This window comes from Zingiber officinale, chromosome 1A, assembly GCF_018446385.1.
Source record: "Zingiber officinale cultivar Zhangliang chromosome 1A, Zo_v1.1, whole genome shotgun sequence".
NCBI lineage: Eukaryota > Viridiplantae > Streptophyta > Magnoliopsida > Zingiberales > Zingiberaceae > Zingiber > Zingiber officinale.
This window is the reverse complement of record NC_055987.1, coordinates 131953186-131966893: the sequence shown is the minus strand read 5'-3', so window position 1 is coordinate 131966893 and position 13708 is coordinate 131953186. Positions and strand designations below refer to the sequence as shown.

The following is a 13708-nucleotide window of genomic DNA, read 5'->3' as shown; positions in this document are numbered from 1 at the left end:
TGGGGCGTTACAATTCTCCCTACCTTATAAAAAGTTCGTCCTCGAACTTAGAATAATTCTGGATATCTCTGTCTCATACTATACTCACGCTCCTAAGTAACTTCTTCGTGCTTCTGGTTCTAAATGACTTTCACTAATGGTACTCTTTGTTCCTTAGTCTCTTAACTTCTTGGTCCTCTATTATTCATATCGCATCGTACCCATTAGTGGTCCTTGGAAGGCTTGATATTTTCTCTATCCTTTCTAAACATACTTATGTATATGAATATAAGAGAAACAAAACTTCTATCTTACTAAAGCGCATATAAGCAATTACTCCATATTACAAATAATAAAGAAAGCATAAAAGGAAAACTTAAATACTTTCTTACTTGAAGACGACAAAGATGGTGCTGATGTGTGATGCTGGAGAATAGGAACTGCTCTGATACCAACTTGTAACACCCCACCCTCCTCACTACTGGACTGTGAGGGCGGAGCGCTACTGGACTACTAACTTTACTTAATTAGAGTTGTTCACATGTAAAGATCAATACATAAACTCTAAAAAACTCAAAACATACAATTAACTAGCAGCGGAAGACTAAATGACTCATCTAATACATTCTTAATAAATGACAATCTTAATAAATTCTTATGCTAAATCCCAAGGCTTCTATAGTCCAGGCATCACACATTCATCGGCACCTCCTTGTCGCCTTCCTTTGCTTTAACTTTTCTTTTCCTGTATCTACAGTAAGAGGAAATGCAACCTATAAGCAAAATGCTTAGTAAGCGTTATCTAACTCACAAAATCTCGATATGCATGTACATATACTGAAAACTAAAACTGAATGCTCAAAAGGGAAACTACTCATGCTCATCTACTAGTAAAAGAAACAAACATACTGAAATGCTAAACATGTAAAGCTACTCATGCTCTTCTAATAGCAAAGAACAGTAAGCTAATCTAAATAACATGCTAGCATAAAAGAAAACTCAACTTGCTGCTTTTAAAACAAAATGAAACTTATTTCATTTGTTCTAAACTTATTCTTTTATTTCACTTGTTTAAAAACTTCTTCTTTAATACTTTTATACTGATGTAAAACTTACTTTACTTGTTCAAAAACTTATACTTATAATACTTCAAAATAATAATCAACTTTCTTCTTGGGCCCGGCAACTGTACTTACTATGCGTGCATCCCTAACTAGACCCGAGATAACTGGTCCCGAATCTAGTAGGGTTTACTAGGTTATCTAAACCTAGGGACGACTATGGGAGCCCAACCCAAGGACAACTAAGAGTCCAGTACAGTGCCACTGATAAAAGTAAAATACTGATTTATAAGCTGATTTATCTTAATTACTTCTTCTTTAAATGTCTTGGCATTTTAACGAGCACCTTGTGTGCCAAAATCCCTAAAGTCTTGACTTTGGGATCTACTTAAGGCCTTGGCTTTTTTCTTTCTTTTCTTTATCTTTCTTATACTTGTTAATACCTCTAATAAAAGAATGCTTCTTTAAAAACTGAAATGTTTAAACAAATTCTAACTTTGAAATGCATAAACAAAAATCTGCATACTATGCTAATCAAAATTCTGCATACCATTCTAATCAAGATTTTACATTCTATGCTACACTATTTCTGCATACTATATACTTAACCAAACTGTACTATAATCTTTTTCTTTAAAAACTGCATTATAAGTTCCATCAAAAATCTGCACTACAAGTTCCAAAAAAAATCTGCACTATAAATTCCACCAAAAATCTGCACTACAAGTTCCACCAAAAATCTGCACTATAAACTTTAAAGAAATCTGCACCAAAAGCTCTTAAGAAATCTGTACTACAAGCTCTAAAGAAATCTGCATTTTAGGCTCTAAGAAATCTGCACTACAAGTTTAATTAAAAATCTGCACTATAAGCTTAATTAAAAATCTGCACTATAGGCTTAATTAAAATCTGCACTATAAGCTTAGATAAAAATCTGCACTATAAGCTTAATTAAAAATCTGCATTATAAGCTTAATTAAAATCTGCACTATAGGCTTAATTAAAATCTTCACTATAAGCTTAATTAAAATCTGCACTATAAACTTAATTAAAATCTGCATTATAAGCTCACATAAAAATCTGCATTATAAGCCTAATTAAAATCTGCACTATAAGCCTACATAAAAATCTGCACTATAAGCTTAATTAAAATCTGCATTATAGACTTAATTAAAAATTTGCACTACAAGTTTAATTAAAATCTGCACTGTAAGTCTACATAAAAATCTGCACTATAAGCTTAATTAAAATCTGCACTATAGGCTTAATTAAAAATCTGTACTATAAGCGCTTCTCATGCTTCGAATTCAAGAAGAACAAAGGTCCGAAACTACTCCTACTGCAGGTGAGAAGCACTTACCTTTGCGTTCTTGGGCTTACAACCGGAAAGAAAATTTTTAGGGTTTCCAGGAATTGCAAGCTTCGACCCCTCCTTCGTGCTCACGGTTTCCCCTTGACGAGAGGATCACAACCATGTGAAGATCTCGCGGAAATCTCCCTTGGCTGGCTGCCGGAGAGGAACCCTAGATCCCCCCTTTTTTTTCCTTCGCCCAAACAGGAGACGCTGTGCCGTCGGGAGAGAAAAGGAGAGGAGTGGTTTAGGTTTTGGAAAATAATCTCTAAGTTCTCCCTTTTTATAACTTAATATTTCTGTTAACTATCTTAAATAAATTCGCTACCTTTTCTAAATAGACAAATCCAACATCAACTTATCTCTTTTATAATCCAATATTCTGTTAACTATCTTAAATAAATTTGCTACCTTTCCTAAACAGACAAATCCAATATCAACTTATCCCTTTTATAATCCAATATTCTGTTAACTCCTTAAATAAATTTTTCTAACTTTTCTAAACAGACAAATCCAACATCAACTTATCCCTTTTATAATCCAATATTCTGTTAACTATCTTAAATAAATTCGCTACCTTTTTTAAATAGATAATTCCGTTTGCACACCTGGTCAGTCGGGTTTTGACCAAGTTAAAGGTTGTGGGTTCAATTCTCGGCTTGGACATTTTTTTGTCGAAACTTCATTCGTTTAGTAAAAGTCTCAAACGACCTCCAAAAATTACATAAAAATACTCTAAAAATTTCTAAAAATCCCTAGAATATTTATATAGCATTTTTAAATATTTTTAAATTACTTTTAGGACTCTGATTGAGGAAATTTGGGGCGTTACACCTCAATCGAACCATGAATTCCAATAAAGATTTTGGTCTTTATGAACATTATGCAGAGACAGTTAGATCGCACCCATTTTTCATAGAGGTTAATCTCATCAGGAATACTAAAATCATTAATAGTAAGTGGTTTGTCTTTCCTTATGGCATAATCAATGTCCAACCACCCCAAATGAGGGAGAAATCTTTCCTTCCATATTTTATAGTTATCACCCTTGAGTTCGGGAATATCACAATGCATACTAGAGAAATTTGAATATTGTGTTGCATAAATTAAATACATGCTTATTAAAAAATTGAGGAAAATGTCATGTTTACCAATATAAATCATGTTTAGAAAAAAATCTGTTGGATCGAAAGCGCTAGAGGGGGGGTGAATAGCGCTCGTGGTTATTTCATTTGTTTCGGAAAAACTCACAGCGGAAATAAGACCAAGACAAATAGAACAAAGACGCCAAGGATTTTTACTTGGTTCGAAGCCTATGACGACTCCTACTATAAGGCCCGCATGTAAGAGTACTTTCGATGGACAATCACTAATCAATCCGAAATTACAATAGATTACAGTTGTAGTACAAGAAATTCTTTAAATGAAAATAATACCGAAAGCTATGTATGAGAAAATCTTCTAGAAGAGTCGTCGTCGGAGCTTTCTGGTTTTGTAGAGGCATTTTCTGAGCAGCTCGAAGAAGCGGAAGTTGTTCGTTGTGTTGTTTTGAGGCTTCTGGTTGAGGCTCCTTATATAGGTTGTTTCGAGTGTTTGGACCATGTGGCTCAGCCACTCCACGCGCGCCACATCAACTTCTCGATAAATTTTGGGTTCTGGGCGCCCGAACCAGTTCAGGGTGCCCGGACCAATTCCAGATGCCCGAACTTCGGGCGCTCGGACTCCGGGCGCCCGGACCAGCTTTCTCTAACACTTTATTTTCCACAAAATAAAGTTAGTCCAGGCAAAAATAACATATTTAATATAAGAAACTAGGAAAAGAACCGAAGATGAGAGGATTGAAGACATTCCGATCCAAATCAAGAAAAATAGAAAGGAATGCTTATCTCAATACGATGAGTGATCTCCGGAACCAATCCACCGCCCTTGGAGTCGAATCTTGGACGGAAAATGCCTCCTAATAGATGGAAATTGCGCCCAAGAACTAATCTCCCTAAAGGGAGAGCCTCCCTCTTTCAAAGAGGGGGAAACCCTTTATATAGAAGAGGAAATTTAGGCGCACACGACCCAGGACACGGCCGTGTGAGATTCACACGGCCAGGGCGCTCCTCCTCTCGGCCAAGGTCACACGGCCGTGTGACCCTCACACGACCATGCCATGTTCTGCTTCTGCCTGCTTACACAATCGTGCAAATCCACACGGCCTAGCCAATTTTTGTCTCTCGAAGTGTTACACGACCGTGTGGAACACATGGTCATGCCATTTTTTTGCTCTAGAAAGGCTGCATGGCCGTGTGGAACACACGACCATGTACTGGCTGGCTTGAAAAGGTGGCACGGCCGTGTAAGCTTCACACGACCAAGGCACTCTCCCTTGCTGTTGAGGCTACACGACCCTGTCATCACCACACGGCCAGTGTCATTCCCCTTTACAAAGTCGTGTAGCTCACATTACCAAAGTCATTTTCCTCCGTTTGATCATAGAATTGGCTACGAACATCAATTCTTCTCCAAATTTGACTCTTGAAAGCATAAAACATACAAGAGCAGATCTCCGAACAAAGAAAAGTATTTATGCCAAAAGTAAAGTAAGGAGCATGAAAGTTCATATATAACTAAAGCATGTATAAAATATAAGAATGTGCGTCAAAACATGCTAAACAAGTGTATAAAATCTACGCATATCAGAAATCCAGGCAGAGTTTTAATTAGAGATGAAAAAAGCTCTAGAGGGGGCTCAACAGATGATAACTGATCAACAGGAGGAAAAAACAAAACTCAAAAGCCTATTGCGAACTAGAGAGACTAAGCTCTGAGCAGAGACTATAGTAAAGGTCAAAGCACTATCTGATTTGGCCCACAAGATTGCTTTGCTAGAAGAACTAAAGGTTTCTCTTGGTTCAGAGTCAGTTGATAAAGATAAGGAGCTATCAGATATGATCGATTGATATTTGACCAACAGAAAGACTTGGACGCCCAAGAGAACAAACTAGATTATCTATAAACTGAATTGAAGTCTGCCAGATCTGAGTTGATGGTGTCTAGGTCCGAACTGGTGGCCTATAAGGCTAGAGAAGATGCCTGATTTAAGGCTAGACGAACTGCACACCTTAAATATTGAGAGTTTGGCTGGCATATCATAAGGATGCTTTTATATGGAGCCGAAGGAGCGGTCAATTAGCTCTGTGAGGCGATGTACTTATCTGTTGATCCACCTGGACAATTCTTAGATTGCCAGTGGATTTTAGATGATCTCCCGGTCGACCTCTTCACCAAATTCTAGTGATTAGACAATATATCAACACTTGTATCTCAAGCGCGCGGGGGTTCAAGAAACCATAAACATGAATTTGTAGGTGTTGTGTCTCTAGTTTTAATTGTTCTTATGTTTTTTGTTGGTAGTTGAGCGATCAACCTCTTAAAATAAGTTCCGAGTGAGCAACGCTTCACGTGGTGTGCAAGCGAGTGATGATTTATAAGAAATATCGAACGACTCGAAGGTTAGGAACTTATGTGCAAGAGTGAGCACGCTTATAATTCAGTCAAGCTAAATAACTCGGTCAGGCGATGCAAGAGTCTAGGATTTAGGCGTGTGAGCAAACATACTTATAACTCATTCGAATGACATGATAGTTTGGAACATAGGCACGAGAGCATGCTCACTTATAACTTAGTCGAACGACATGAGAGTCTAGGACATAGGTGCGAGAGCATGCTCACTTATAACTCAATCGAATGACACAAGAATTTGGGACATAAGCATGATAGCACGCTTGCTTATAACTTGGTCAAACAACACAAGAGTCTGGGATATAGGCGCAAGAACATGCTCGCTTATAACTCAGCTGAACGACTCAAAAGTCTAGGACATAGGCATGAGAGCATACTCGCTTTAACTCGGTTGGGTCAAATAACTTAGTCGGATGGTGTGAGAGTAGGCACACTTATAACTCGATCAAACGACGCGAGAGTTAGGGACATAGGTACGAAAGCATGCTCACTTATAACTCAGCCAAACGGAGCAAGATTATAGGACATAGGCGCGAGAGCATGCTCGCTTATAACTCAGTCGAACAACTCGAAGGTCTATGACATAGGTGCGATAGCATGCTTGCTTATAACTCGATTGAACGATATGAGAGTCTAGGACATATATGCGAGAGCATGCTTTCTTATAATTCGGTCAAATGACACGAGAGTCTACGATTTAGGCGTGTGAGTAGGCATGCTTATAACTCAGTCGAACGACGCAAGAATATGGAATATAGGTGCGAGAGCATACTCGCTTATAACTCAACTGAACCACATGAGAGTCTAGGATAGGTGTGAGAGCATGCTTTCTTATAACTAGGTCGAACGACATGAGAGCCTGGGACATAGGCATGAGAGTATACTCATTTATAACTCGGTTAAATGGTATGAGACTCCGATACATTGGTGCGAGAGCATACTCACTTATAACTCTGTCAAACGTCATGAGAGTCTAGGACATAGGCACGAGAGCACACTCACTTATAACTCAGTCGAATGAAGTGAGAGTTTGGGATATAGGCGCGAGGGCATGCTCACTTATAACTCAGGTGAATGACATGAGTGTTTAGGACATCGGTGCGAGACCGTGCTCGTTTATAATTCAGCTGAATGATATGAGAGTCTAGGACATATGTGCAAAAGCATGCTCACTTATAATTCGACCGAATGACATGAGAGTCTAGGATATAGGCACGAGAGCACGCTTACTTATAACTCGACCGATCAACATGAGAGTCTAGGACATATGGATTTTGAAATAGGTTTGCTTTCATTTTCATTAAGTGTGAATATTCAACATGATACATGAATCTATTACAGGCATACTCTTAAGCCCTATAGGGCTGTAGATTATTTGCGCTCTAAAGCCACTCCAAATTCTTTTCTTCTACATCCTGGAGATAATAGGAGCCTGAGACAAGCTTTTGCACCACCTTGTACGGTCTGCCCCACTGTGGCTCTAGCTTGCTGATATACCAATCAGCTTGATCCACTTTCAGACCAAGTCCCCCACTTGAAAAAAATCTTGGAATAACTCTTCTATTATAGTTTTACTTCATTCTTTGACGGTATTCTATTAGCTAAGTGACTTCCCTATCTCTGACTTCGACTATCAAATCGAGTTTCATGAGGCACCATTCAAAATTATTTTCGTCGTATAATAGTCTTTGATCAAACTCCAGGCCAACTTCCACTGGGATAATCGCTTCTCCACCATAAACAATGCTAAAAGGGGTTGTACCCATTACCTCTCATGGAGTGGTGTGGTACGCCCACAACATAATAGGAAATTCCTCGACTCAACTTTCTCCAACATGATCAAACTTAATTTTGAGTTCTCTGATGATTTCCCTATTGGTGACTTTTGTTTGACCATTTGTTTGAGGATAAGCCACAGATGTAAAAGCTTGTAAGATGTCATAACTCGAACACTGTTCTTGGATCTTCCGCCCTATAACTTCCTTCCATTGTCTAAGATGAGCTTATGTGGAATCACGAATTAATATACAATATTCTACTAGAGGAACTTAATGATAATCTTCTTGGTTATCTTTGCTAGCGGCTCATCTTCCAGCCACTCAAAAAAATAATCTACCACCACTAAAAGTAATCCTTTCTGAGCTAGCACCATTGTGAATGACCCTACAATATCTATACCCTACTGATTGAACGAGCAGGAAACAATTAAGGTCTTTAACAATTCTGTGGGGTCGTGCAGAATATTTTGGTGCTTTTGATATGATATGCAAGTTGCTATCAACCAAGCCAAGTCTACTTGCAAAGTGGGCCAAAAGTGCCCCGCTAGCAAAATCTTCCACACAAGCGACTGAATGCTCGAGTGGCTTCCACACGAACCCCGATGAATTTCTTGTAAAATATAATGTATATCATCTGATTCGACACATTTGAGTAAGGGACGAGAGAAAGCCCTCTTGTATAAGTGGTCTCCTATCAAGGTAAACCGACCAACTCTTTTCTTGATCATACGCACTTACTCTCGCTTGACTGGTATGATTCCTTGCTGGAGAAATGAAATTAATGACATTCTCCAATCGGTTAATAATTCCAGCTCAGCTTGTCTTTCAATGTAAGTTATCAACAATGTTTGTTCTATAGATTTATCCAGAGTCCACAGGATTAAGGAGTCGGCCAACTTGGTTAACTCATCTACCTTATAGTTTTTCGACCGGAGGATCTTCTGTAAATTTACTTTCAAAAATGTTGCCTTCAATTTCTTGAATGCCTCTACATATAGCTTGAGTTTTTCATTGTTAATTTCAAAATTACCTGACAATTGTTGAGTCGCTAACTAAGAATATGAATAAATTAGGATTCGAGCGACTCCCACATGTCTCATAGCCTATAGACTGGCAATCAATAATGCCTCATATTCTGCTTTATTATTGGTAGCCCGGTAGTTTAGTCTGACAAATAGTTGCAATCTATCTTCCTACGGTGATATCATGAGAATCCCGACTCCGCTACCTTACTAAGTCGACGATCCATTCACACATATCTTCTAGATTTCTTCTAGCTCTGGGTTTTGTATTTCAGTCACAAAATCAGCTAAAGCTTGAATAGGGTTAATACTATATATCATATTTGCTAAGCTTTGTGGTCCATTTGATCTATCTCCCCGAAGCCTTCGGGTTGATGAGCACTTGCCCATGGGGTGCTATTGGTCAACATGATAATGGGGTGAGAGAGAAAATAGGGACGTAATCTTCGAGCGGCTAGGACTAGCCCATATGTTAATTTCTCAAAAATGGTGTAGCGGCATTCGACATCCTTCAATAAATGACTCAAGAAATATATAGGTTGTTGCTCATTCTCCTCTTGCCTCCGTCGTGCGACCAAATTCCAATGGGATGCCGAGTGTGATAAGGCATTTAAAGAGTTGAAAGATGATTGAAATTGGGGGATATGGTGTACTAGACAAATGACTCTGATGTTGATAGCAAGAAGATTCTAAGGTGGAAGAAAATGGCCTCGAGTGCTCCTTTTTGTGCACATTATAGAGAGCAAATGGAAACGTCAGAGTGAGAACTAGGGAGGCTAGGAGGGGGTCTCTAGCGCAGACACTCCAATGTTCAAGTCAGAACAGTGATCAAAAGTGGAGAAAAAGATGAGCATTAGATGCGTGTGTGTGCCTAGTAAAGCGTATGATAAAAAGTGTCTATTAAAACGTATCTAACCAATGGAGAGGACCCCCTTTTTATACTAACTCTCATAACCTCCATAATAATGAGGTGTTAGAGAATGTCTGGTATCAGAAAATATCGAGTAGGAAGACTTATCATTGAAGACAAGGGAGCTAAGTTATAGAAGGTCGAACTAGCATTTTGGGCGACCAGCTATGTATTGTGAAACTTGCTTCTGAAGAGCGAGGAGCTAAGTCCTAGAAGGTTCAGCCAACACTCTGGGCCAACTGGCCATATGTTGGAGGTCTTACCCCTGAGGAGTGAGGAACTGAGCTCTGGATACCTAACCGGTGCTAGGTTCGACTGGTTGTATGTTGTGTGCCTTGGCACTAAGAAGTAGGGAGCTGAGTCCCATAAATTTGACAGGCACTAGGGCAGACCGGCTATATGCTGAGAGTTATATTATAGATATGGGAAGCTGAGCCCCGAAAGTCCAACTGCCGCTTGGGCCAACCGGTTTTATGCTGAATGCCTTAGCGCTGAGAAGTGGGGAGCTGAGTCCCGTAAGTCCAACTGACACTGGCGTTGATCGATTATATCCTGAGAGTTGACTTATAGCAATGGGGAGCTCATGAGCCCTGATAAAAGTGACTCGTTCAGTTGCATATATCCTGGCTCTGGCTGCCACCTCATTATGACTTTGATTATCACATCATCTTAACTTTGACTGTCATATCATCTTGACCATCGATCCCACATTATATTTGGGGTCACTCACAATACACCGTATCATATATAAAATTCATTAAGTAGGAAATGAACTATTGTTATATATTCTTATAACAAAACAATGCCTATTAATTGGACAACCTAGTAGAACGACACACATATATATGTACATCAATATATATACTAACTCGATCGACCAAGGTTGAATCAGCACAAATCATGGTCAGATAAGATATGGTTACTTGTTGGTTTTCCATTTTGCAAGCAGACAACTGGAGGAAGGGTTGGGGTATACAGTTCGCCATAGGTCTGCCAGCAGAAAGGTTCATACATATGATAGTGCTCTTGTAGTGGTTGAAGCTCAACCTGGGTTAAAGTGATGTCTGAACATGGAGAGGCGTCGCTGCATGCAAAGTGCACTGGTTTCACTGTGTAAGTCCCTTTGATATTCTCATATGCAATGCCTGACAGACCAACTGCAGATGTCTGGTTCTTGCAAGAGCTTCGATCACAATAAAATTGGTCGATCATAATAGGAGTCTGGACCTCTGTCACTCTTATGTTTGAGAATCTTATGTTCTGGACTGAGCCTGATCCGCCCTGTGACAATATGTGCAACATCTATTATGAATATATTAGCATATTCCAACCAGACGAGGTATAATAGCTAGCAACTCATAGAAATGTATATATCGATAATCTAAACGACTTTGGTAATTATTTTTTCTTTCATTTATACTGTTCTCTTATAATTTGAACTTTTGATTTTATGTGGAGATGCCAAAACATTTACCTGCCAGGTCTTGATTCTGACACCGGTCATTGTGCTGTGCAAATTGACATCCCTTACAGTTATGTTGGAAACACATGCTTTGCTGTTATCTCTTCCCAGGCCACCGATACTGATTCCATGACCAGGCCCACAGGTCACACTGTGGATGTTAATGTTTGAGCACCCCGTTTGGATAGACACACAGTCATCACCTGTTTTGTTTGTTTGTTTGTTTGTCATCAGAAAAGGAAATTAAGAGCAGATAGATCAGGGTAGTGGACTATATTAATTATAATTAATACCGCAGCTCATGTTGGTATGATGGATCATAACATCTCTTGAATTTTGCAGATGGATTCCATCTGTGTTGAGGCTATTGCCAGGTGAAGCGATTGTCATGTTGTAGACTTGGACAGTTTCACAGTTGTCAAATTTGAGGTGGCACTGTTGGCTGTTTTGAATTGTGATACCCCTCACTGTAACGTTGTAGCTCCCATAGAACCTTAATGCCTGAACATTAAAGCAAATTAAATTGGAGAATACAAATTTATGCAGAATGTTATTCATACTCTAGGACTTAGCTAGCAACAATATAATGTAAGAAAAGTCAGTACCGTTGGTTTGATCTTTGGCAGCACCAGACTTAGCTCCTCCTTTATCTGCTGAGGAGTTTTTAGGTGATGAACATGAGTTCCATATAATTTCATATGGTTATGATGGAAATGAAAATTGATGGTTGAGTCTTACTGAATCAACATCAGGCTCATTGTTTGTCCACCAGACACTGCCTCGCCCTTCTATTACTCCACTGCCTTGAATTGTTATGCCTTGCAGCTTTGAGAACTCAATCCACCATAGAAGTCCTGAACCCCAGTACTTGGCATTAGTCGGGGCAATAATCATCCCATCCAGCTGCATCATAGAAAGACTGATACTTGAGGTAAGATGGAGGATTAATTCATTGTAGGACCTCTGTACCAAAAACATACTTTTGGGTTGTGGCCGGTCAGGCACAACATAGATTGCTGGCTAGACATTGATAAATTTAATCAGTAGGTAGATTACCTGGAAAACAATATTGGTCTGACAATAAGGCCCAGAGAAGGAGATAGGGCCGACAAGGAACTCAAATTCTGCTGGAACAACCATAACTGATCCACCCACCTTGCAAGCAGTAGCCCATGCAGCCTCAAAAGCCTGCATCATTTCATCATTAGAAATCAAAGCTTTTTTTTTCTAAGAATATATAATGAGCTGAAAACTAAAAAAAAAAAAATAATATTTGAAGCAAGTTCTAGTTCAGCCATAAAAATTTCAAGCAGAGTAATGCAGGCGGGCAGAACACAGGAGATGAGGAAGACAGTGGCTGGCCAGGTACCTTGGTGTCATCTGTGACGCCATCTCCCTTCGCTCCAAAATCAAGTACATCGAACATGGCTGCAGCTGGGGCTGCCTGAGAACCATTTTTCAGGTATGGGCTAGGACTAGGAGGCGGTGGCAGCGGTGGCGGTGGCAATGGACTCAGATAACCACTACGTCCCCCACCTCTTGCTCCACCTCCCCCGCTGCTATGGCCGTTGCCGGCGCCATTGTTTCCTCTACCCTTCTTCCTAGCCAGGGAAGAAGAGGGAGACTGCCTGTGCCTCCAATGCCATCCTTTCCTCCCTTCACACCCATCAAAGTTTGAGCAGAGCAAAATCAGGAGGAGAAACCCAAAGCATCCCCTCCTAACCTCACTCATCTTCTCGTTTATAATTATACCTGCTTTGCTTTGAGAAACGTGAGGGAGGAGGGAAGAATTGAGAGATTGAGCAAGAAAGAACTGAGCTGGTTTTGAGCAGGGTGAGGAGGGAAGTTCGTGTTTAAATAGCCACAAGCCGCATTCATTCTCTCAAAACACACGCATGCACTAAATTTAAAATTTAAAATTTAAATATTCCTCTCCAGGTTACCTAATTGACTAATCAAAGTTCCGATTCCACCGAGTTAATTTCTTTTATCCTTTAAGCTAGACCAGACGATTTAATTTTTTCCTCTCCGTTACAACGTACTTTTGTCCGTTCTTATAATTTAATTTGTTCCTGAAGGAATAACCATTAGTTGGGATAAAGATTTATCCTACAGTTCACTTCATGCTTGTCCAGGAGCTTCCAACCGTACGTAGAACAACGACAAAATATAATCACATTCGGCTTGCTTCATGCAGCCTCTTCACGGGCGTCTAAGAGTATGCTAGCTGCTTTGTCCACTCCAACTGCCAGATAGAGATCGAGGAGCAAAACACAAGCACAAGGGCCCATTCTCCTTCACAAATAATAAACAGTACTGTCTTTGGTTCCTCCCTCTCATCCACCACATCATTTGCTGAATGATCCCAGTCCATTCTTGAGGATTTAGGATAGCTATATATGCATATTATTGTCCGAATGCCTTTGAACGAATTATAGCTAGAACATGCATTGTGGAAAGAACAAACAGAAGCTAATCAGTCTCCTTCTTTTGATTGTTATTTGTTAGTGAGTTACCCAAATGATGCCAAATGGTGTTTGCATAAATGCTCCTGGCTTGAAGCTAGCTCTGAGAAAATGAAAGTTAATTTTCTCACATCTTAAGTGATCGAGCTGTTTCTTTTCCTGGTATCGGT

At 39.6% G+C, this 13708-nt stretch overlaps 1 protein-coding gene across 5 annotated transcripts; it reads right to left on the bottom strand.

Annotated features, from left to right (window-relative positions):
• Positions 1-10355: 10355 nt before the first annotated feature.
• On the bottom strand, positions 10356-12897 carry LOC122033726 (polygalacturonase At1g48100-like). Of its 5 annotated transcripts, none has more exons than XM_042592888.1 (7): positions 12443-12897; positions 12130-12261; positions 11812-11976; positions 11679-11726; positions 11367-11574; positions 11086-11276; positions 10356-10913 (listed from the first exon to the last, which is right to left on the bottom strand). In XM_042592888.1, the coding sequence occupies exons 1-7, from the start codon at positions 12803-12805 to the stop codon at positions 10500-10502; spliced, it is 1521 nt and encodes a 506-aa protein (XP_042448822.1). In that variant the 5' UTR covers positions 12806-12897; the 3' UTR covers positions 10356-10499. The 5 variants fall into 5 exon arrangements, with proteins under 5 accessions (XP_042448822.1, XP_042448838.1, XP_042448830.1 ...); XM_042592904.1 differs by having other exon boundaries at positions 10356-10892; XM_042592896.1 differs by having other exon boundaries at positions 11679-11723.
• Between the last annotated feature and the right edge of the window lie 811 nt (positions 12898-13708).